This window comes from Leptinotarsa decemlineata, unplaced genomic scaffold, assembly GCF_025532065.1.
Source record: "Leptinotarsa decemlineata unplaced genomic scaffold, Ldec_3_MD MMD2_tig00078422_RagTag_RagTag, whole genome shotgun sequence".
Lineage (NCBI taxonomy): Eukaryota > Metazoa > Arthropoda > Insecta > Coleoptera > Chrysomelidae > Leptinotarsa > Leptinotarsa decemlineata.
In genome coordinates, this window is record NW_027412747.1 from 3,737,282 (window position 1) to 3,763,307 (window position 26,026).

At 36.7% G+C, this 26,026-nt stretch overlaps 1 protein-coding gene and 1 long non-coding RNA gene across 3 annotated transcripts in view; one reads left to right on the forward strand and one right to left on the reverse strand.

Annotated features, from left to right (window-relative positions):
- Window positions 1–25,039, reverse strand: LOC141487393 (uncharacterized). The gene is made up of 7 exons (XR_012468352.1): window positions 24,917–25,039; window positions 24,645–24,695; window positions 24,431–24,534; window positions 24,214–24,318; window positions 23,921–24,123; window positions 19,870–20,036; window positions 1–1,822 (listed from the first exon to the last, which is right to left on the reverse strand). It is a non-coding gene; the product is annotated as an uncharacterized lncRNA (long non-coding RNA).
- Ca-Ma2d (Ca[2+] channel Muscle-specific alpha2/delta subunit) overlaps window positions 11,006–26,026 on the forward strand; it is an 81,287-nt gene continuing 66,266 nt past the window's right edge. Inside the window, exon 1 of one of the 2 annotated variants that reach the window (XM_074186367.1) lies at window positions 11,006–11,162. In XM_074186367.1, coding sequence (XP_074042468.1) covers window positions 11,068–11,162 — 95 coding nt within the window. In that variant the 5' untranslated portion in view covers window positions 11,006–11,067. The remainder of the gene's footprint in view (window positions 11,163–26,026) is intronic. The other variant, XM_074186368.1, reaches the window with a different exon arrangement.

Consider the following 26,026-nt stretch of genomic DNA (forward strand, 5'->3'; position numbering starts at 1 on the left):
GGACACACAATTTTGGTGGACTATGTAAATCGGCGTTGAATCGGTCACATAACACGTAATATGAAACCAGAGTCAAAATTTAACATCGTAGTTACTGCGTCGGAACAATAATTCGAGTAATAATTCGGGCACTGAGCCCGTTACGACATCCCATATGATAATGTATATCGCAGTAGTAGACGAAACGTCAGGCATAAGAGCCTGCGGATCACGGTCAAAAAACACGAAAAATAGCTTTCACACAGTTATCTTCAGCCGTGAAAGTTCACATTCTTTATTTTATTGAATCGGTCATGTGAACAACGGGAACAATAATTCAAGTACCAACTAAGGCACTGTGACCGTTACCACATCGCCTACGATAATGTATATCACAGTAGTAGACGAAATGTCAGGCATAAATACCTGCGGATCACGGTCAAAAAAACCGGAAAATAGTTTTCACACAGTTATCTTCGGCTGTGAAAGTTTACATTTTTCATTCTGTTTGTTTAGCCCGTAGAACTAAGCTGTTTTTGGGGTGTATATACTTCTGAAATCCGAACCAGATATGCCCGAACGGGACAGAGAAGATATAACAGAAAAGTTCACTAGAGAAACGTGTGCTGAATCGTATTCGGCAACTAAGACATTCTTTTCTCATTTCCCGCAATTGTCGTATTCTCCGTGATATTGGTGTCGTATGCCTTCATCTGCTCAAAGGACACTTCAGAGACTCGATACAGTATCAATTTGTAGCCTACAGACTATGTGCCAACAGGAAAACCTGATATCAAGGTGATTTTTTGAAGGTCCGATCCGATTATTTCGAAAACATATCCAACCACCAATCCACATTTCTTTTGTCGACGGGTAATTGTGGAAGTTACAGATTCTCATTCACGATTTTATCACGATTCCCTCATTCAGTGGTAGTTGGTTTAAACCAATTTCGGAACCTTCCCCCACCACTTATAACTTTGAAACGACCTTCACATACGTCTTTCGACGTAGCCATAGTGACTTAGGGGGAGTGTTTTGGGTTTGACCTTGAATGACCTTGACCTGCGTCATACGACGTAGACAAGGTGACTTTGAAGTAATGTTTTCGGTTTGACCTTAAACGAACTTAATTTACACTCTATATCACGTGGCTATTTTGAAGTTTCGAGGATTCGACCTCAAACGACTTTCAACTGCGTGGACGAGGTGGCTTCTAGACTTTTTGCTTTGTTGAACGAACGACCTTCAGCAACATCACATTTGTGATTTTGAGCACTGGATATGTTATTGATTGACTATAAACATACAGTCTGTGGTAAGGAAGCACTTCCCTCTTCTGTAACCGAGTTGTATTTTATATGTCCATACCATAATATTACTATATTCGTAATGAATTATTTGAAATCTATTATCGAAAAGATCAATTCTACTATAATTAAAACACTGAGGCTGTGAGGCAGAGACGTATAATATCTTCCATTTTCGATAAAAATTATAAAATTGAAAAGATTTGCTGTCGACAGTGTCCACGCGATATGGTAAATCCATTCAAGTGATTTCATTGGACGAGAAAAGTGATACTAATCTCACTCAGATAATGGCTTCTGTAAAGGGATACATATCATTTCACAGAAGAAGTGATTCCCGAAGAGAATTCATCCAAAACCAAATTTATTTTTACATATACGACTACCTATGAGCCGGGCGGGTTGGCTGTCCTTGTTCATCTTTCACTACCTGAACCACTGTGCATGCTGTTTTTGGCGAGGGCATTGGCTTGGGATGTGGGGATGAACAAACCGGCCATCGGATGCCAGCTTCCACGTAGCCCCGCTGGATACTGGAATGACAGAATCACTTGTTATTCACTCTCTTATTCCCTAACTGAATGGCATCCTAACGATGGCTCAATCCTAAGGTGTATGTATCCGTGCCGAGAGGATGAATGACACTGAGCCTAGCAGCTGTCTCTAACGGAATTTTCTAGATTCCGGGCGCCTACTCGTCGTATCATCGCCTTGTCACGGTAATACGGGGCTCTGCCGTGATTGACCTTCTTTCCCTAGCTACTCGTGGGACTTTTATGGACAGAGTAAACTTAAAAATTCTTTCTGACGCTGAGTCTACAGAGGAGATGGATGTCGAGCTTACTGAACTGAACTTCCTGTAAATCAGTAAATCAGATCAGGAGGAAGAGCTTCTCTCCAACTCCTGATCCAATAACTGAACCTAAGAAAAAGGTTCGGTGGTGCAGCCAGGAAACGACTGAGTCATCTCCTCAAGAGTGGGGTACCTTATGTAACCGCTTTGCGCCAAATTTTCGAGCAGCGTACGCAGAATCTGTCCCATGAGCAGGTTAGCAAACTTTTGCGCTCAAATGATGTTTCACCAAAACCAGAGGCGAAAAACCCTGCACGGTTGAATCTAAGGCATCGTCAGGTCTAGCTGACGTGCAAAAACCCTCATTTGGGGAAGTTATCGCAAATAACAAGGTGGAAATCTTGCATCTTAACTATCCGACCACCTCATTAACGATGAAACAGCAGAGCATATACTTTATGCCTGCACCGCTGCGGACCGACTCAGGTTTTTAGAGTTCGGCTGAGCCGTACTCATACCATCTGACCTGAAAGACCATACATACAAACCATACAAACAAATCGGTTTCGTTGAGAAGCTGGATTTATTTGGTCGAGTGTGAATAGGTGTGAGCCACAATAAACCCTTACGAATTGCGGTGGAGGATCGAATATACCCACTCACTTTGGGCCTAAACTAACCCAACCTAACCTATGAGTCGAAGTTTTCAAGATTATCTCAGTGCTCAAATCCGCTCACTGTTCAAATTCGATATTTTAGATTGATTACAATTTCCATCTCTTTGTAAATAGTAGAAATATGGTATATCAATGTGAAATATTAAATGGCTCTTTCGCTTCAAAACATGACCGAATTCCAAATGACTGCTGTTTTTGCAACAGAATATCAAACTGATGTGTGTGTTTTCAGAGCTCTTTGTCCTACGAACATATGGATGCAATATTCAGCCGAAGAGTGGCCGGAAGCGGTAGAGTTGGATTCTGCTATGAAGAGGTTGGCTTGGGAATTAGCCGACCACCAAATTATAATTTGAGTGTATGTTATGATGCTGAAGAGATGCTTAACGAGAAGTATGAGCTTAGTGTGGCTCTATGTCATGAATATTCGTACGGAAATGATAATTTGAATGAGTTACGTGCGTTTTTCGAAATGAATACAGAATACAAGCACTACAGATAAATCCCTTGAGACGCTCTAAGAGCGGTGCCTGTGCGAAAGTAGTGATTCACGTTGGATTCGAATCGCTGGAAATTAAATTAATTTGGAAAAAAGTTATCAGGAAGTTTATTTCATATACACGCAGTTCTTCAAATGGAAGTGTTCTTAAACAGTGTTCGAGGTGTACTAAGTGGAACCTCAAAACGACGAGCAGTCACAGTCCGTCGCGTATTTCTGATACGTACCGCTCTTGGTCGAATCAAATGTGCCAAGTTAGTTGAACACCTCCCATGAAAGTATCTATGAAAGAGAGGCAAATCTCCAACTTTTCTTCGATGTTCCAGACTATCAAGGTTACAAGTGATATCTGAATCTCTAATCAGGTGGATGGCTCTTTTCTGGATGGAATCCAGCAGCTTCTTCAGGATATGTTTAGGGGTGAAGCTCCATACATGAGAACAATACTTTAAAGAAGGTTAGATCTGAGCTTCATGAAGCATCAAAATTTGCTGAGGTCTGTACAGTTTCTGGTTCAGAACAGTGTTCCACTTGCGGTGATGGCAGCCATATTACAGCTTTTGTTTATATTGCAGCTTCTAACTAGTGAATTTGAGGAAGTTTAGGTTACTACAGCTTATTATATATCCTTATCATTCGGCGGACGAGCGTGGAAAGAGTCAGCTTTTTTCCTTCTTCAATCGCACATTTTTCAGACATAATCACCGTAGAATGTATAGCTCAATAAATGATTATAAACTGCTCTCTGTCAGGAGAAAATAACTACTGAGTTACAATTATATCAGCTCAAGCTTTATAATGATGTTTCTCACAGATGAAATTGGTTATCACTCACAATTGTTTTTGCTGCTCAATTATTTGAATGCTTTATGAGAACTTTTTTCATATCAGATTGCATCATTTCATATGCTCACATTTTCTTACAAATTCTACTAATTTCAACCCAAACGTGAAGAAGTCTTCACTGACAGATAGAAAATATTTTTCTACTTCATGTAATTTTGAATTAATTCCATCAATATTGGAATCTAAGTCTCTCATCAACTTTGACATGTGTAAACCAATAAATCTACGAGTAGAACAATCCGTACTCTCTTCAGGCTCTGCTAGATTTTTCAAACGTTTGTTTTTCATATCAAAGTTTCCATCGAAAGTTAATCTGGAACCCAGGTTTTCCTTGCAGATAATGGTTGAAGCTGACTTACTTCTGCGACCAAACCTATCAATGCTTCATTCACTCATTTTAATGAATCACTGATGTTATCCAGATTTGGTACTGAAGAGCTAATAATGCAGGTGCCTTAAGTCGAAACATTCGATGTCTACCAGTGAAATTTCACCTCTTTCATTTACTATATTGTGTAGGAATCCTGTAGTAATATCTGATTCAATTCTATAACGAATTTTTGGAATATAAACTGAATAGAAAAAGTGTTTTTTGTATAATTCAGTGTTCATATGAAAGTATTTTTCGTGTGATTTAATGTTTATATGAAAGTAACTGTTTCAAAAATACTTTTTCTTCCAGTTTCTGCTGGAAGTTACTTCTTTGCATGTTCTACACATCTTCCTTCTTCCTTTCTTTGGAAGATTCCCACATTTTTTTTGTATCAAAATGGAGAAGTAGAAAGCCAAAACCATTATTTCCCACAATTTATGGGAATTGTTATTATAGCTTCATCATTTTCAATTTGACTAAGTATTCTTCACAATTGAAATTAATTAGATTAACATTATTATCTAATATGCGTAGAGTGATAATATCGAGGTACTGACGGCAGTCAGGCTGGTTTGGCATATAAATAATAGTTTCTGGTGCCTTAGTGACTTTATATCCAGGCTCTACATCCATATCAATTACAAAGATGCTGTGGATTTCCTCACTATTTGAATATACTCCAGCTGTAATATTACAATCCACACGAATTATTATCGCCTTATTGACATTCACAGGCACTGTTGATTCGTGAGTTTCATCGTTGCTGAACATATAGCATCGAACCCCAAAATTTCAGCGATGGTGTCTTCATGCTTGAGATGGATGTAATATTTCGACCGTATTTTGCATTTCAGAGTATTGTTGTTTCTATGCAGGAAAAATCCTTGTCAATATTCTTCCAATCTCATTTGCCGGTTGCATTCAATACATTTTTGAATAATTTTATTGATTTATTTTTTTAAATAGCCGCAATGTTATTTTTAAACATCCACATTGAATATGGAGTTGCTGGGTAAATAGAAGTTGGCGCACAACTCGCTAGAGTATTCCGACAATGAAAACGTTCGTGATATGATGGATACATTTTCACTGATTCACATACTCTTATTGCTTGGTGGTATATCCAACTCAATTTCAGTTACAGAAATTATAGCGTTAGAGAAGGCTAGCCTCCAGTTGGTATCCGTTAGTGTACGACTTTCGGACGGGATGCCGTGACAGACCGGGACTGAAAAATATTTCGGTAAATCGTTTTAGTGTTTTTGATAATATTTGTTATTTGTGTATACCCCTACAAAACCCCTATCCAAAATTACAAAATACACCTTTCAATTCACCTTTCAAAATGCGGGACCCTCACATACTGTATTGAATTTCAATGACCGCCGATTAAAAGTAGTTTGCGGGTGCCATGTGAATTCACTTAAACAAACCAGATTTAACCACCTTTCCTACCCCATCCATCCTTTATTTTGCTTTAAATAGGTGCGGTACCCCAAAATATTTTCGCGCCTCTGGGGGGCTTTTCTGTGTATATATAGTCTATGACTTTAGCCTCCCCTGTTCTCCAATGCACGAGCCGTCACTGCCTATCCCACATTGCAATAGATATTCCAGGTATATTTCATGAATATACATTTAAGGATATTGTATTATGCTATGAATATGCCATGGATATATATATCTTCTGGAGAATATTCCCTGGAAGTGCTCCTGGCGAACCTTTGATATATTTTAAGAATATTCCTTGGGAATATTCTTGGAATATCTTATAATATTCTTAGAATATCTAAAGTATATTCTATTAAGAATATTCCAGGAATAGAACCCGAGGAATATTCATAAAATATTCAGGATATTCTTAGTTTATTGTAGGAATATACAATAGAGAAACAGCATAGAATATCCTTCAAATATATTTTATGAATATTCTAGGAATATTTGAAATATTCCAAGAATGTGACGAGTAACCGCTATTAGGCATGTATATATTGCATTTTGATACAAGATTCACACAAGTAATAAAACACATAATATTCATAAACAAATATATTTCAAAAACAATATACACTGAAATATTTGACGTTTCAACCAATATTAAAAATAAAAAATCTAATTCAAAATATTTATTCACTGAATAAAATATTCCTGAATACTGTCATATTACAAATATTAGAAATGTATTCAAATTAGGATGTTCCTACTCTCAAACAAATGTATGCTAAAAAATATGCTAAAATAACAACTCTGTGAATTCATCAGCACTAATTAAAAAATAATAAATATATAATTTCATTGAAAAAGAAAAAGTGTATTACATCAAGAAATAGGTTAGGTTAGGTTTCTCACTTAGAAAAATAAACCCACAAATGAAGTATTTAAAATGAGTGGTATGATGGGTTCTTCAATGAATTTCACTTACTTAAAGTTATTCAAACTTTGCTCACCAGAAAAGTTTTCCTTATATTTGTCCAACAATGCATCAGCCAGTGTTTCAATAGTAATACCTGGAACAAAATGTACATTAACGTTCATTATCACTATTTGAAAGTGGCACAATAAAACTGGAATAAAAATCAAATAGATATTTTTCGCATAGGTTACTCATGAACATTTACAACATTTTATGACTTGGAGAACAACATGCATTGTCTTGTAAAAAAGTAATCATTACGTTTTCAGTTCCTTGGTGCACCTGCCTGTACCAGGTACCACTCTGTTTCCTTTTGGGCAAATTGATACTATCTTGAAAACGAGTGATAAAAATTATGAAAACAAATGATACAAAAGAATGTGTCATTCACTTACTTTTCTCTATTGAAGATACACAACTGAAATCACTCTAGTTCAAACATGTACTTAGTCAAACCAACAAATCCCACACGCCAACTCTCCTCGAACCTAAAATGAGGTATAGTAGGTTAATCACTATGACTTTACTATCGATACTATTGCATTTTACTTACTTTTCTTGAAGACTGAATAGATGCAACTCTCCTGTTTGAAGATCCAAAATCAAACTATTCGCTGTACTGCAAATTGGACAACCCCAAATTATAAATGGTACACTGAACGAACCTGCCACGTCAACCGCCATGTTGAATCAAATGTCGAAATTAACGCAAACGCAAATGTACCATGCATTAAAGGACAGGCGCTTTCACAGAGCTTATTCGACTGTCGCGCGCTACACTTCAATTGACCAATGAGAAACGTTTACTCCAATTATTCACTTCCCCATTTCTCTGTTTCCAGGATTTTTCGCTTTGTAATTAAATAATTTCAAATACAAAAAGACAAATAGGATGAGAATTAACCAATTTATTGATGCAATTGGTTCATTTATTGGCCCATTCAAATTTTTTTGTCGTTTCCAACAGTTGCTGTTGGAGCAATTCATCCAGAATCTTTGCGTTGAGTTCAAAAACTGGTTAACACTATCAGGGTTATATACATTAGGTTATGCATTCGATTAAGATCTTCAAATATTTTTGTTTTTATTAATATTGAATTATTTGAATGCGTTATTATTAGATAATTCAAAATTCCATTGTATAGAATATTCCAAAATATACCGTGGGGATATATTCTAAGAATATACCATATGGTATATTCGAGCGACAATATTCTTAGAATATTCAAGGGAGAATAATCCATTTATAGACATTCTATGCACATTCTTTCGGGAATAATCCTGCCATATTCATTCAAGCATATTCTATGAATATTCTAAAGGCATGTATATATTCCAAGAATATTCTATGAATATTTGGAATATATACGTTCGTTTTATGATATACAGGGAATATTCCATGAATATCTAGTGCTGTGTGGGATAGCGATTGTCGCCATGTATGTATATGGCATTTTGCCTCCCCCAATCGCTCCCTACTCGACCTTGCTGCTTAAACTACTTTGGTTATTCCAGGCGTAGCGTCAGCTCAACTACCTAGTGCTGATAATCGGGCAAAGATTGGTCTGAGGGGTAGAATCTCATAAATTTTTTGTATTAGTATTATTCGCGGTGTGAGGATTTCATTTTTTCCACCTGCAGCTTCAGTATATTTGCGTACTGGTTTCAGCGTGATTTCAGTAGGCCTTCTAGAATTCCTGATAACAAATTCACTATCCCCTGTCTGTAGAATATAGCAAACTTTCTTGACGATTCCAGAACCAAACGCTACCACCTCACCGTTTTTTTTTCAATCGACATTTTCCTATCATTATATATGTTAACGGCAGAGCAGCCGCTTTTTCCCCAAAAGATGCGTCTTTTACTTTGATTCGATGCCTAGCGATTTCCTGAAGTTGCTTCTGACCGCAAGGTCGTCTGAATTCTATATACAATGTCTCTTTACACCCTAACTAAGCACATCTGCATCGGCTGCCTATTCCCGAAGTAGCGGAACCATCTGAAGTCAACCCGACTCCATATTTATTTTTCATGGTATCATGTTCGAGAAACAAAACGTTATCCGATCATACTTCGGTATGGGCCGGCATAAAAATGTGGATTGCTTTTATATGGCCCAGACATATTGTCGAGTCCCTAAACAACCAATTCGAGTTAATTCAAATTTTATTGTAATGTTCAAAGATATGTACCTTGAATTTCACTAGTTCGGACTTCCATTGTCTACTATATAAAATGATTTGAAATCCCTGAAACAAGTAAAAAAGAATAATTAAAAAAGAATAGTTGAAAATAACAATTATATTAAGCAACAATAAACCTGAAATGAAATGATAGTGAAGTAACCTACAAGTAAAAATATAATAATTGAATAAATAAAAATTAAAGGAATGCAAAAAGAAAATAATAAAAATTAAAAAAGTGTAGAGATTCCAAGTCACGTTAGTTCACGACGTTTCGATTGTTGGTATCTACAATCGTCTTCGGGTGATGACTGGACTGATTCCTCCGAGAGATGACTATTTTATAGGTCGTTGAAATGCTTTCACTTTCTCTACTTTCTATTTTCCGCTTCACTGATTCCGTGAGAGATGACCGATTTGGCGGGAGTTGGTCATTTTCCGTTTGATGATGGGTTTCCATATGTTTCGTATATCTACGCTGGCCTGGCTGAATACGTTGTTGGACAACATGTATGCGGCTTCCTTAAATTTTCTCCTGAACCAATGTTCCTCTCTGTGCAAGATCTCAGCCATCATCAAACGGAAAATGACCAACTCCCGCCAAATCGGTCATCTCTCACGGAATCAGTGAAGCGGAAAATAGAAAGTAGAGAAAGTGAAAGTATTTCAACGACCTATAAAATAGTCATCTCTCGGAGGAATCAGTCCAGTCATCACCCGAAGACGATTGTAGATACCAACAATCGAAACGTCGTGAACTAACGTGACTTGGAATCTCTACACTTTTTTAATTTTTATTATTTTCTTTTTGCATTCCTTTAATTTTTATTTATTCAATTATTATATTTTTACTTGTAGGTTACTTCACTATCATTTCATTTCAGGTTTATTGTTGCTTAATATAATTGTTATTTTCAACTATTCTTTTTTAATTATTCTTTTTTACTTGTTTCAGGGATTTCAAATCATTTTATATAGTAGACAATGGAAGTCCGAACTAGTGAAATTCATCATGAAACATTGTCAATCACCTTCAAACAAAATATGTACCTTAATAATATTTTTGGCTCAATTTCTGGTTGACTTTTCCGGGGCGATAGAGAAAGATACATGTTTCGAGATTTCATTTAGAAATAATATTTTTTTTATACGTATGTGTCTCTCCCCGATAAAAAAAAATATGTTAAAATTTGTTTTTCTGTTAACCAGCTGTGGCATCTCTAGGAACGACAACCCTCAGAAGTCGAAACTTGTGCGAGCTATAGACTAACGAGGTATTACCTCATAAGGTGTGATTCCTAACACGTTAAATGTAGATGATATAGTCTTCAGACTATGCAGACGTCGAATGCATTCACCGCTGGGGTCCCAATTCAAGTATAACCGTATAACTACAACTACGGATTCTTATGTCAAATAATTTCCTGAGTTTCACGTTCGAATGATGAAGTCGAGGTGGCGCTCACTCAGTGATCCTCCGAAATGAATTAAAAAATAGTTGACGAATTCTTTTCAGTACCAACTCTAAAATGATTTATTGTTAGATCTTTTAACTATCAACCGTTAGAGGGCAGACAACGTCTCTTTCTATTCTTTTTAAAATAATAATTGTAAAATTTATTTCCATTTAATTTATTTCCCGAATGAGATTATTATTGTAGGATGAATATTATAGAAAATTAGGAATATCTCACATCACTCAATTAACTTCTATCAAAGTGGTTTTATTCGAAAATTTTTATCGGATTGCAGTTTTTCATAGTAGGGCAATAAAATCTATAACGCAACACTCAATCAATATTTATCTTGAAGACTACTGATCATTTATTTGTTCAATGGCTATAATATAATAATGATCCATAAACGAGTGAATGCACATTGAAATTTTATTCACCCAACTATATCTAAAAATAATGTCTAGTTTATTTTCGAAACCTCGCATTAACATGGGCTCGCAGTTGATGTTCAGCTATGAAACTGACATAATATAAATCATGTTCCTTCAAATTATTATTCTCAACTTCATTTCAGTAGCCTATGTGTTTTTTAGTTTTCCGAGTGGGACAATTAGTTCTTTACAAGGTGAAGAGTAAGTACTGTAAATATAATTCATTCTATTATAATACCCTACATCTGATGATCTTTCAGTTCTGTTGTGTATCTAATACAGATTCATTATGTTATGATCGTTGATCCCACCTCTGAATAATCAACCTGAAATTGTGTAAATTTCTTAATTTCTCTAGAATCTCATATTTTGATAGTATGTGTGACTCTTTATGTTTGCAAAAACTACAAATTTCCCGCATGAGGTGCCTACTCATATACGGATGTCGTAAATATTACTACACTAGCAACAATATGAGATTATCGGTTTGGCTTTCAGTCTAGAACATAAAAAAACTACATCTTTTCACAGTCACCCATGAACTTTTGCATGAAAAGCATATACTTATTTATGAAAAATTGACAGACTTCTCAAGTCTACAAAATTCTCGTATTCGTCATGGAAACTTACTGGTAATACCCAAAAATTCTAGTTCTATATACACTCGCAGTTTCTTCTATAATGCTGCCAATCTCTATAACCAATTGCTAAATGAACTCAAATCAATTCCGTTTTCTGTTTTTTCCGTTAATCAGCTGTCGCACCCCTACGAACGACAACCCTCAGAGGTGTGCGAGCTAAGGATTAACGAGGTCTTACCTTTTAACGTGTGATTCCTAACACTCAAATCAATTAGCTTGATAAATTTTAAGAAACGGCTAACAAAACAGCTGAGAGGGAATGTGGTTTGATTATATTGTAACGGAGATGTTTAGTAATATTTTTCACTTTTTGACACTTTTTTTCTCATGGTTAGTTAAAAACAGCTAATGCTGAACCACGCCATTTCATCATGATGTGAATTATTTTGTCTGTTTTCATATTATTTATACCTTTGTATGATGATGAATAAAAGTCGTTATTATTTTTTTCGGGAGGGCGCGCCAGCATTATCAACCAACGACCACTCCCCACACCGTGTGGTAAGTGATCATTGGGTTCGAGAATCATGTGCCCTTAGCAAGTGCAGTGAGCCAAGAACGACAGCCTTCTGCATCTGTCTGGTTATGATTTCTGCCTTAGTGCGGCAAGCCGGTATGATTTTAAGATTCGAGAGCAGAGAGGGCATCATCTCACCAAGGACTACAATAATCAGAACAACCATCTCGACAGAGTGATCTGGATAGAGTCTGCGGAGCTGAAAGAGAAGATCTCGATATTTTATCCGTTTTTTCTCCTCTTTTCGGACGATACTCGTCTTGCCAGGAGCTGAAAACTCCACGACAAATATCGTCTTGCTCTGGTGGTCGAGACCGACTACCTCAGGCTTATTAGCTTGTATGAGCATGAGGGTGGGGAACGAATAGTTCCAATAAATTCAGTACTTCTCGTTCCCCACAACGGATTCAATATCCCCGGAGTGTAGGGCATCACCGGTACCTCTTCAATACCGTAAGAGTGCCGTAGATGAGAATATAGCACTCTAAGGGCCGCGTTATGTCAATGGATATGCTGGATATGCTAATAGCAAATGCATTAGGGTCTCGGGCGCCTCGTGGCAGGCCCTGCACCTTGTGTCAGGAATCTCTATACCAATCACGGGACTGCGGTGGACTAAGGTGTTGAGGACACCATCCTGGCAAGCTATGATGAAAACCCCTCAGTTTCAGACTTCAGCCCACTCGACCTGAGGAAAGCGAAAGTCAGGCGTTTTGATAAGCCAAGGTCTCCAATGTTATTGAAGAAGACCCCAGCATTGGTTTATCCTTGTGTTTCAGCAGAAGTGAGGTGATCTCACCTCCTTCAGTGTCGAAAACTATACCGAGTTCATCAGCTTCTCGGGCAGCTGCCCTAAATTCCTGCTCTCTCATGGTCTCGGACCATGCAAAGAAGCAGATCTGAACTCCTGACGACTTAACAGTTATTGTTGTTATTATTGTTATTATTATTATGAGGGAGGAAAATTACCTTTTCTAGTTGAAAATTGTCACTTCAGTTATTTGAAAAATTATTATTTCGATGAAATAATAATTGAAAAATAACAAAAGTAGTTTTTAGGAAAGAAATGTTTTTGGATTTCTACTTCTCCATCTTTATACAAAAAAGGGGGAAACTTTGAAGAAAAGAAGAAAGCAATCAAGTTTGAAATAAACTTTTCACGAAGGTATATAGATCATTCATAGATATTACTGTCAAATACAAACTGAATGAAAAATTCCTTCCGAAACAAATACTTTCACATGTACTTCGGAAAAAATATATCAGAGAGGAGTACAACAAGATGATCCTCTAGGTCCTGTTTTTTTCTGACTCGCTTTGAATGAACTGACATGTCTATCGACATCAATTCCAATTGCTGATACCTAGACGAGGGTTCTATTGGTGGTAATATAGATTTTGTTCTCCAGGAATTCATTTCACCTCTACAATGAGATAGGACCTGAATTAAATTTCGACAAATATGAAATTTTTGCTCCTTTTTAGATGCTCACAAATACACTCAAAATCATCTTTCCACAAACTAAAATCATTTCCAAAACAAACTGGTCGTTATTGAAAGCTCCTCTCACTGTAGAGTTTTTATCATGTTGCCTCACATAGAAATGTTAGTGTTATCTCGTCTCTACCAACTTGGGTCTATCAAAGGGAGTTACAAGAATTCAATTCCACCCTACGCCAATTTTTGAAAAAAGTATCAATAATAGTTTCGAAGATATTACTTTCAGTCTAGTTACTCTCCCCGTTAATCTGGTGGTTTAGGTATTTGATTAGATTCGTCCCTTCCACTGCCAGCTTTCCATAACTCCAATAACAGTTTTCGTCGTTTGATCAAATCCATTATTTCCAAATCTTTGTATGAAATATCTTAGGCGTATTACTTGGATGGTTAAAATAAAGATGCGTATTATTCAGATGACGAAAAATGTCTTTTCCAAAATAAAAAGTGTCAGGAAGTCTGAAATTATCTAGCAATTAATTTGATTTATGATCAACTTCTTCTGAACGTTCCGATATAGCGATTACTAGACTCAAAGTTGTTATGTTCAAAGAATCTGGTACCTGGCTAAATACTCTTCCTGTGGATTCTTTGGGTACTCTTTCAGATGACGCATCTTTCAAAAATTCAATAGGGTTTCGGTTAGGTCCTTCAATTTGTGTTAGTCACAAGTGCAGATGTAGATCCACTGTATAAGAAAATAATTAACATGGCCTGAGCTTTGAATTTAGTTCTGTCAGATTTTCAAGACATCCTTCCATTGATGACTTTATAAAAAAAGCTCTAGCCACTGTAGAGGTTCATTCAGTTCTTGAACCCTTTGGTGTCTGTCGAGATAATGGAAAGCGTCCAGACGGGATGATTCCAATTTCTTGGGAATCTGGAAACCTCTCGTTTGGGACTTTACCTACGTAGACACAGTTGAAGCTTCATATTTTGATAGTGCAACTAATTCAAAAGGTGCAGTGGGTATGATTGCAAAAAAATTGGAAATACTTAAACTTTTTCAAGTGAATACTGTTTCTGCTCTGTTGCAATCGAAACTTTCGATGTTTTTGGATTGTTTGTTTCGGAATTGTCGTACATCGCTTTACCGATGACAACAGATCATATTCACTTTTGATTCAAATAATTAGTAGGTATCGTCATACAAAGAGTGTTGGGTACTCTTCCGCCTATTCAAAATTATATGAAATTAAAACAAAATTTCCTAAGTAAGACCAAAAATGAAGTGAAAAAATTGATCATTTCTCGATTTTCTCAAGAACAAGCAATATTAGTGTGAGTCCCCTTTCAAAAGGAAACAACAAAAACCAATAAAGCATCTGTAGAGTAGGGAGGGTGAGTGTAAGCCCACAGCACTTAGGCCACATTGTACATCCTCCCGAGAAGTTGTCCTCCTAGGTCATCGTCCATCCTGTCCTTTCCAGGAAGGTGGACAGGTCACTGGGAGACATCTCCTTCATATCGGCAGGTGTAGGCCAAGACTCGCCGAGCACACACTCTCATTGACGATACCTCCGGGCACTCGCATAAGACATGCCTGACAGTCTCATCTTCCTGTTCACACATCCTGCATAGAGGTGTGTCCACCAGCCCCATATTATGGAGGTGTTTCCTTAGTTGACAGTGACTAGTCAGAAATCCTACTATTAGGCGTAGATTTTTCCTGGTCATCGCCAGATATTTTTACAGCGCCAGCTTCCCAGGGTCGCCCAAGGTGATCCTGACAAGATTACATCCTTTGATTCCATCCTATCTCTTTAAGGATTGAGCATGGTTGTAACATTTGACTAGTTCCGCAATTGTCGAAGTCATCAGGCAGTAGGTGCCACTGGGTCCTGGAATTCTTAGTCCAGCAGCTTCCTTGGCTAAAGAGTAGGCAATGCGATTACCTTCACTCTTGTCTTGCCCTTCAATGGGTTCCTGAGGTGGGCCTCAGGATGATGTTATTATCTACCGAAGCTTTGGCTAAATCTTGGTGACACTCCAGTATTAGCTCCGAGGTTATATGTTGTCTGTTCAAGGCTAATAGGGGTTGTCTGCTGTCAGTGCAGATTTTTATGTTTTTATCAGAGATTCCTTTCCTGGTTATTTCTTTTGTGGCGATTCAGATACCAGTCAGTTCTGTTTGGACCACGCTGGTATTTCTTCCTATTCCCACTTATAGGCTTAGTGATCTGGAGTATACTCCACATCCTGAGCCTTCTTTGGTTTTTGAGCCGTCTATATATATGCGTATTGCATATATATCTGCTTAACATATCTGCTTAATTTGTAATTTGTATGGTTTATTAAACACAAACCTGGGTTCAATTGAATCACTGATTGCCTACAGCAGAGGTTGCGCAGTAAACGCTTCCCGCCATAGGCTTAGCCTCAATTGACCCATTAATACTTCGTGGTTTACACCAGCCGTGCGCAATCGTACCATGGCCATTAACGCAACTTCCTACAGGTCCAGAGAGGGCCAGATTCCATTGCCGCGGTTGGTGTCGTTCTCATGGCTCCTGTAATGTTTAAACAAGCCAGTCGCTGTATTTGATATATTTTTTGGATGGCCGTTGCTTGAAGAACTTTCGGTCCCCATGCATTGGCTCTGTACGTTAACATAGGTCTTATTATTACAGTGTAGATCCAGGTGACCATACTGGGTGAAAAACCCCATGCACGTTCCACTGTCCTCCGACATTGCTCATAAGCCACATATACTTTTTTTTCTCTACTCTGTAGGCGAGAGTTCCATGTTAGCTTTCTGTCGAGGATAGTACCAAGGTATACCTAACTCTTTGGAGAAGTTTAGTTTGCTTTTGAAGATTTCGGGAGGTTTTAAGCCCGATAAACTTTTTTTCCTGGTGAAAAGGACCAACTCAGTCTTCTTGGGATTGATCGACAGTGAGTGTTCTTTGCACCATGTTTCTATTAATTTGAGCCCATCCTCCGCTCTATCGCACAATGTGTTCACAAATTTGGCGGTCTGCAAGATTACTATGTCGTCTGCATATGCAATTGTGTAGGATCCTTTTTTGTTGAGGTATTAATCAGGGTATCCAGAACTATGTTCCAGAGAAGGGGTGATAAGACCCCTATCTGTGAACATCCCCTCATGACCAGTCCTTTCACTGTGATGTCTTCTACACTAATACTTATTGCTCTACTAGAGAGCATCTTGAGTATCCATTCTTCTACTACCAGGGGTACATTCCTGAAGTGTAGTTGGTGGGTAATTGTTGGGAAGGTTATTTTATTAAACGCTCCCTCGATATCTATGAATATACCCAGGGTGTATTCTTTGTTGTCCAATGATCTCTCGATTCTGCCAACCACATGGTGAAGGGCCGAATCAGTAGACCTTCCCGGAGTATATGCATGCTGATTTAGATGAAGTGGGTTGTGAACTAGTACTTCATCTCTCATGTAACGCTTACATTGCCTCTCCATAGTGGGGTGGGGTGTAGTCCATCCTACCTGGTTTGGGTATAAATACTACTCTTACTTCCCACCACTTACTGGGAATATACCTCAGAGCTAGAGAGGCTCTGAATATTCCAACAAGGTGCGGCATAAGAATGTCCAGTCCCCATTGAAGTAGGGCTGGTCTTATACTGCCAGGTCCTTGTGACTTGAAGGGGAAAAAGCCCGATATAGCCCATCTCATTTTGCCCTCATCAATTACTGCACTAGCAGATTGCCAGTCGTATTGTGAGGGTGTTGTTGGTACATCCGTCCAGTTCGTCGTTCCAGGAAAGACAGAACCTGGGACGTGAGTTTTCATAAGAATCTCAGCACTCTCCTGGAGGTTGGCGGCTTTATCGCCATTTTCCCTCGTCAGGATGCCGATTCTCTTATGGTGGTGATTTGAGAGTGCCTTCTGTAGCCTGGGAAGTCTTCGACTGCCTCACAAAAGGCTACCAACGAAGCATTCATATAAAACATTGAAGAAGAAATACATTCTTTGTTTGAAACTTCTGAACTTGTAGGGGTTGAAAAATATTTGTATTAAGTACATGTTTCATGAATAGTGAAATCCAATGTTTATCAAATAGTAGATGACTGATGAAATATTTCAAATAACGATGCCTAGGTATGAGAAAGATATCAACACGAGTGTTTCTAGCAAAGATATGTAAATCATGCATAGAAGGCACTTTCTGATACAAACTGGTAGAAGAATCCCTCACGAAACAACTACTTTTATATTAACATTGAATTACTAAAGCAGAAGTACTGTAAAAAAACTACTTTTACATAGCATTAAATTATACGAAAATACTTTTTCTCATTCGAATTGTACTCCAAACATTCGTTATAGAATGTAATCTGATATCATTGATTGGAGAGAAGTAGAAAGTCAAAATCCGTTTCTTTCCCAGAAAATAAATCTTTACTAAAAATATACCCCTTTCAGTTCAAACAAGTTTTTTTTTTGGCTGGGATTAAATAAAATAGGCCTTCGACTGTCATCACCTTCTGTTATTGTGACATGAGTAGATTTAACTCATACGTGACGTAAAGTCGTAACGTTGAATTTAGTTTATTTTATAATGTTATCCATAATGGTGCCGATGAGGTAATAAGACAAGTGTCTTATTAAGAAACTTCGAAATCCACCATTGAGGATGATAATGTTCCATGTAAGTGAAATTTTATATCGTGACAGTTTCACACTGTGCAGTGTTTATATGGATGATATATTGGATTCAATTCCATATAATTCAATGTTCATGTGAAAGTAGTTGTTTCGGGAGGGCTTTTTATTTCTAACTTCAATGCAAGATCCTCATATCTTTGTTAAGAGTTTATTTTAGAATTGGCCGCGGTGGTAGTGCGCCCGACTCACGATCGGAAGACCGTGGGTTCGATTCCCGTCTCGACCAGATATTCTTCTCGAGAGAATTTATCTGGTTGAAGCTGGAATGATTCTGCAACCGTGTTAGGAATCACACGTTAAAGTTAAGATCTCGTTAGTTATTAGCTCGCACAAGTTTCTCAACTTCTGAGAGTTGTCGTTCGTATGGGGGCGACAGCTGATTAACAGAAAAACAGATTTTTTAAACAGATTTTGAAATTAATTGTTTTCCAAAATTTTTTGTATGTAGATGGAGTGGTAGAAAGCCCAAACCTTTCTTTAACCAAAAAGTAATGTATCCTGAAAATATAACACTTTCAATTCAAATAGAAGTGGTAATTTTCAACTGAATGTAGCAACTTTCCTTGTTTTCTGCGAGACATTAGCTGAGTTCTTTTTCCGTCGGGTATCTGCCACACGTACCTACAAAGTCGTAGGTTCACTTTAGAGGCAAAGGTGAAGTGTTTCCACCTGAACCTGGGCATATCATGTGCACCTCTCCAGAAAATGTTTATCATTCTGACTCTCATTCCGGAGTATTTGTTTGTTGAGTTGTTTCCGGACTTTATCTGCAGGTGGCGCAGTGCTGGTACATCGTTTTGAATCAACTGCAGATAGAACTTATGACTAGTTGGAATTAATTTTGTTGGTTCGGGATATTCAGACGGTTCACTTCGTCTGAAATGACCCTTCCAGTACTGACGAGGAGCTAGTACTCCGAATCAGGTCTATCGGTGGTCATCCCAACCAGATGTAATTATTTCAACTTTTCATATATAGGAAGTTACTTAGGACGAATCTTCCAAATGGAAAACGTTACAGATGTTCCTGATGGTTTTACTTCAGCTTTCTGCCCGGCATTAGCTGGGTTAGTTGTTTCTCCGTCGGGTATCTACCACACGTACCTAAAAAGTCGTAGGTTCACATGAGAGGCCTGTGCCTCATTGGGTATCGTGTCCTTGGATGTTTATAAAAGAGTGGAGATTTAATTGTTGGCTGTGAATACTGTTCTTGCGTTATGCCTCTTCAGAACTCGGCTCACTTTGTCGGTAATACTGAAACCACTGTTACGGAAAACTACGTCCCAACTGTCTCAATAAACGAGATGACTCACAGAGACTACTGCAATCATGGAGGTCATTATTATCTCGCCAAACATCTCGAGGTAACACACGTCAAATGGCTTCAAAGCAGAAGACGAAACGTCGAAAGGATGAACACTACAGACGCGGTTCAACCCGGACTATAGTACACGAAATTGCTGACCACAGAAACCTATCCGAACACATAAGAAACTGAGTGAAGTTTGAAAATCCATAAATATATGCCCCTCTTGATGCATTCAACATACACTGTTTCCTCTGATTATTTTACCTGTTTCGATTGATGAGAGAAATACTTACATTAGAACAATTCCAGTCTCAAAAAGAAATCGTGTGAGTCCAAGTTGAAGATAGGAAGGCGCTGAAGGGCTACAGAACATTTTCATTTTATAATTGACACTTCAATCTGTCGACATCTACTGCCTAAAGAGATATATCCTCGCTCTCTCACAGCAGTTCCACTGCAGCTAAAACCAGAGTTAAAAAACAAAATATTTGTGTTACTTTACCAGACAGCGCTGTTTCGACCCGTTATATGTCTCATCACTGGTGTTATAAGGCTGAAGGACGAATTTATGACTGGGCTCAATTGTCCTTAAAGAATAAACCTGACTAAGTGGAGTCGATGACATTATTTCTTACAGAACCGCCATCTATGCGATCGACTGAACACTCAATTCTCGAATATCAAAGGTGGTCTATTCTAATTCCAAGCTTCGATATCGACCGCCGAACGAGACTCGTCCTTTTTGACAGAAACTTTCATGAGGTAACAGCTGCAAGGCAACTAATTAAAAAACCAGATAGTGATACAACACCAGACAGCGCTGTTTCGACACGCCGTAGGTCTCTTCAGTGATGTTAAACCAAGAGTTCTTGGTGAAAACACAAAAGTGGTATGTTAAATTGAGTATTAAATAGTGAAACACTCCTAGATAAGCAGACAAATGATCAACATCATCTAACAATTTAAATATGTTCAGTTCATATCCATAATATTGAATATAACGTGAAATTTCAACGATTTTTATCAGTAAACAAATAGTGTCTCCTCTAAAAAGTGACAGATATAATCGACAAACTTTCGATAAAACTAAAGGCGACCACACACGACAGTTTATATCACGTGAAGATGAACAGCGATGGAACAGAAATTACTATAAAGCAGTTATTTGATGAAATCGTGAGAAATAGGAGAGAACTGAAAAACTCAGTTGAGGCTAGTGAAGCACGCGTTTTATTGAAACTTGAATTCTTGAATAATAAATTGAAAAAATTGGAGAAAGAAAATACCGAGCTGAAAAATAAAGTCGAGATTTTAGACAGATATAGCAGAAAGAAGAACTTGATAATTTTTGGCCTCAATAGAAATTCTAGAGAGGTGTCTGTTGCTTTCATTTGTAGTGAAATAAAAAAGTTACTAGCAGTAACATATATCTACTCGGTAAAGCTGATAACTCTCCGAATAAACTTGAATTGGTATCTCAGCTAAGAAAAAAAGAGATCCTTCAGAATTGAAGCAAACTGAAAGGCTCGAAAGTTTTCATCGCTCATGATTTACCAGAGAAACAAAGATGTGTACCTCAATCAAGCTAGAGGAAGTACCAGCGATCGGAGCTACATTAAAGGAAACAAGTTCTACGTGAATAATATAGCTTATAAGATACAAAGATACAAAGATAAGAAGATACAAAAACAAAACATAATAGTGCCCCTCCAACACCAAACAGTTGCCCGAATCGATCACTGGAAATAGAAATAGACGTGCAAGAACCTATAATCTGGAAACCTAGCATATACGCCGAAGTGAAACAAGCGAAAATTGGAATAAGGGAAGAACAAAAAATATCGTCAGATTTGGATGAACTTCACAACACCCCAAAAACAGGTACAACAACAAAAACAACTAAACAAACCGTAGTGCCATTAAACAAAGAAGGAGTTAAGAGTAGACTCTGATCCAATAAGTGAATTGTAGACGTTTTTACTATTCCCTCAAATGTATTTCTTTCAATCTTGTCTACGTTTTGAACTAATATAGATTTCTCTTGATGAATAAATTAAGAACTAGATGAAGTTGCACACATTCAGATTCGTATATTATTTAAATGTATTTTTCTCTGAAATATTATTGAGGTAGGCTACAATGGATCCAATATTCGAGACATTGAAATAACAAAAATATATACTTTTACCTTGGAAACAATATCCCAAACAAATGAGGTTCTGAAAATTAACCAGCAAACACAAAATTTCAAAATGATACACAATAATATCAGAAGTATTGCAAAAAACTTGGACGAATTCAAAATTTTTATCACACAATTTGACTTCGAATTTGATTGCATTGTTCTCACAGAAACAAGAAAGATTCAAGATCACAGTATATTTAACATGTCGTGGTATAAAATGCTTTATAATGAGGGAAATTTGAACCAGAACGATGGCACTGTCGCATATATAAAGACAGATATTTTCAAAGATCATGAGTTAATACATTTCAGTGGTTCGATATTATCAAAACTAGAAGTAGATTTCTTTGATAAACCCATGGTTATCCACACCTTCTACAGGTCTCCCTCCACTTGTATAGACCAGTTCAACCAGAACCTACAGAATTACTTAGATACCCAAACGATAAATAATCATAAATATAATTTCATTATTGGGGATATGAACATTGACATCCTCGACGAAAATGACAACAGCGTCAATGACTATTCAACAGTCATGGCAGAGTACAAATCTCTCATAAATGCACCAACGCGCCTTGCAGCTTGTGTTGACCACATCTTTATTAAACCCTGTATTATACAAGATATCGAATTTTCAATCCCGATAGTTACTCTCACAGATCACTCAACCATTATTGTTCAAGAAGTATTCGGAAAAAACACTGAACCAAAAAAATATGAGAAAAAAACCATAAGACAGCTCAATGAAAAAAAGTTTATTGAAAATATAAAAAACACAAATTGGCAAAACATGATCTCAGATAGTGACTTGGATACTGTAGTTGAGAGATTTGTTGCACATTTACAATATGAAGCTGAGCAATGCACCAATTATATACCAATAAAAGGAAACAAAAAAAAGAAAGATTGGATATCTACATCTTTGGTCGAATCGGTAAATAAAAAAAAATAGTATGTACCTACAACTCAAAAACAACCCAAACAATTCACGACTCAAAGCTGAGTTTAAGAATTACAAAAACATGCTTGAAAAGATAATAGAAAAAACCAAAAATGAATACTATAAAAGAAAAATTAATGAAAACAAGAATAATGCTGCCAACCTGTGGAGAAACATAAATGAAATGTTTGGTGGAGAAATAAATTCCGTAAAAAATTAAAATGGAAACATGGTTAATGATATGAATGAAATTGTAGACATTTTTAACAGTACCTTTATCAACACAGGAGAAGAACTTGCAAAAAAATCAAGAGAGCATCAAACCATAAATTCACTGAATATATAAACGAAAAATCTATATTTTTGAGTCCTACAACCCCTAAAGAAGTTTCAAGCGTTATAAAAGGACTTAAAAATCAAAAAGCACCTGGAATTGACAATTTAAAGGGTGAAACATTAAAATTAGTTACTGAATTCATCGCTGAACCGATAACCCATATTTTCAACCAGGCTGTAGAAACTGGACACTTTCCATCATGCTTAAAAACATCGATAGTAACTAAAATATATAAAAGTGGAAGCAGCGATGAAGTGGTTAACTATAGGCCAGTTTCATTAATAACAGACTTCAGCAAAATTATAGAAAAGTTAATTAAATCCAGACCAAATTCATTTATCCAAAAACACAAAATATTATCAAAATCACAATTTGGTTTTCAGGAAGGGAAATGCACCCAAAATGCACTATTGCAGCTAACTGATAGCATATACAAAGCACTAGATAGAAGCAAACCGTCAATAGGAGTTTTCATCGATTTATCAAAAGCATTTGACACAGTTAACCACTCCATACTATTAACCACTCTGGAGAACATTGGAATAAGAGAGAACGCAATCAAATTATTAAAATCATATTTGACAGATTGGAAACAAATCGTGGGAATTCAAAATATAAAGAGTACTGAAAGGAAAATTGAATATGGAGTACCACAAGGAACGATTTTAGGTCCAGTACTATTCTGTATATATGTGAACCAATTATTTTCTATAGGATCGTCAGATGAAATAACTAGTTTTGCAGATGACACTGCGGTTTTCTACTCTGGGGAAACCTGGCTTGAGGTCAAAGAACAAGCAGAAAAGGACCTGGCACTGATTAAAGATTGGTTTGATTACAAACAACTTTCCTTAAATTTCAACAAGACATTTTTCTTACCTTTCTGTAATTATAAATCTTCCTTGCCACAATATCAATTCATAACTATTCAAAATACATTCAGAATATCTTCAACGACAAATATAAAATACTTAGGAGTTTTAATAGATTCTCATTTGAGATGGAACTTCCATATAAATTATTTAGGGAAAAAATTAAGAACTATTCTTTATAAGTTCCGCCAACTTAACAACAGATTGGACCTGAAACAAAAAAAAATAGTTTATTATAGTCTTGTACAAAGTCATTTGACATACTGCCTAATAGGATGGGGAGGATTATCCAAAACTTACCTGTATCCATTAAACGTAATACAGAGAAAATTCTTAAAACTAATGTTGAACAAGTCTCTCCTCTATAGTAGTGACAAGTTGTATGAGAAATCTGGGATGTTCGACCTAAGACAATTATTTTATAAGACACTTGTGCTAAATCAATTCAAGGAAAAGAGAAAACTAAGTCGGCCGAGCCATGAGTATATCACACGCCACAAAAATAAATATATCATACCATATGCATCCGAGAATGTAGGTCAGAGGTCCTATAATTTTCTGGGACCAACTGTATTCAACTCCCTACCAGATAACATACATTCCCTAGAATCATTTTCACATCTAAAAAAACGGTCGATAAATTAATTAGAAGCCAACCTCGTGAGAAAATTGGTCAAATATTTGATGATGCCATTTGAAATGTTCTATTTAAATAAAAAAAATGTACTCACCGTTACGCTCTCGCAAGACAACTTCCAACTTGTAAGAAATTTTATTTACACCTCCCATGTGATCTATTTCATTCTTAAACGTCTCCAATTGTTTTGTGATCCGAGTGATTTTTCTTATACATGTGATTCATTTTATATATAAAAGTATCGGATGTTCTTATGATTGTTATAATGGTTATTTTAATATATTTTATTTATACTACATATGATTAATTTTATATCTACTTACACGTCTATAAAGTTTTTGAATGTTCCGTATATATTTATTTCACCCTTTTGTTAACCTTATACTTATTATTAATTTTAGTATCTTAAGTTATAAAAATTTATTTACACCACGCACAAGCAACACCTGTTGCTTCTGTGGGTTTCCCAATGTTTATTTGCAAAATATATAGCCTTGTTATGCTTGCTGTTTTTCTTTTTGTGTAAATAAACGATGATGATGATACCGAATGCATTGCTGGACTCCACTTCCTGTTTTGTCAGTGCGAGTCAAATGGTCGCCCTCATAATAGAGTGGACGCAGTCCGATGTTATTCACCATCTCTGTGGCAAGGACAACGACTAAGTATACTTCTTTTTAAGGCATTGATATAATCGGCAATACTAAGAGCGCACACTGAATTAGTTTCAACATCCATTGTGTTGCAAAGGCATACAATGGAGCGTGGTGATTGAATACACTAGAAGAGAAGTTTGTGGACAGAAAGGGCAACATCGCAGCAGCGCGAGGAGCATAGTATGGCAAGCCTCCTGTTCCATTCTTGATAAAAAAACTTCTCCATTCCAAACGTCGTTAACCGTCTTCTGTTTGAATCAATATTGATATGCTGTTATATAATTGGAAATTAAACAGACACTACGTAGAATTTGAAGAGTGTAGAAGTCTGGAAACAGGTGATTTTTCATGTGTGAATGCTACGACCAAACGTAGACCAATTGAGCATATGTTCTTCTGGAAAATAATTTTACACCATCATTGGATGCCAATAATGCGGATACTATGAATGCTTTTCCAATTCAAAAAACAATTCCTGGACTATATTCCATACGAAAAAACTGTTCTCAAAAGGAACAAAACGGGTTCCATGTGTTTTTTTGATATTTTCGGTTTTTACTTCCAATTTATTTACCGTCGCTGAAATATTTCATACCAGAAAGCATTTCAAGGCAATAATTTACAAACTATGCATTTTAGAGAGAAACTCCTATGAGCTTTTCTATGGAATTCAATGAGTCGAACATAATTGTACATTTTCCAAATTTTAACGAACATTTCCTGAACTATGGCAAACATATATTGAATTATTTTGTGGCTACTAATCGAGATAAGTAACAATGAGTTTTCCCGATTTTGTCAGTTTTCAGTTCCAAAACTT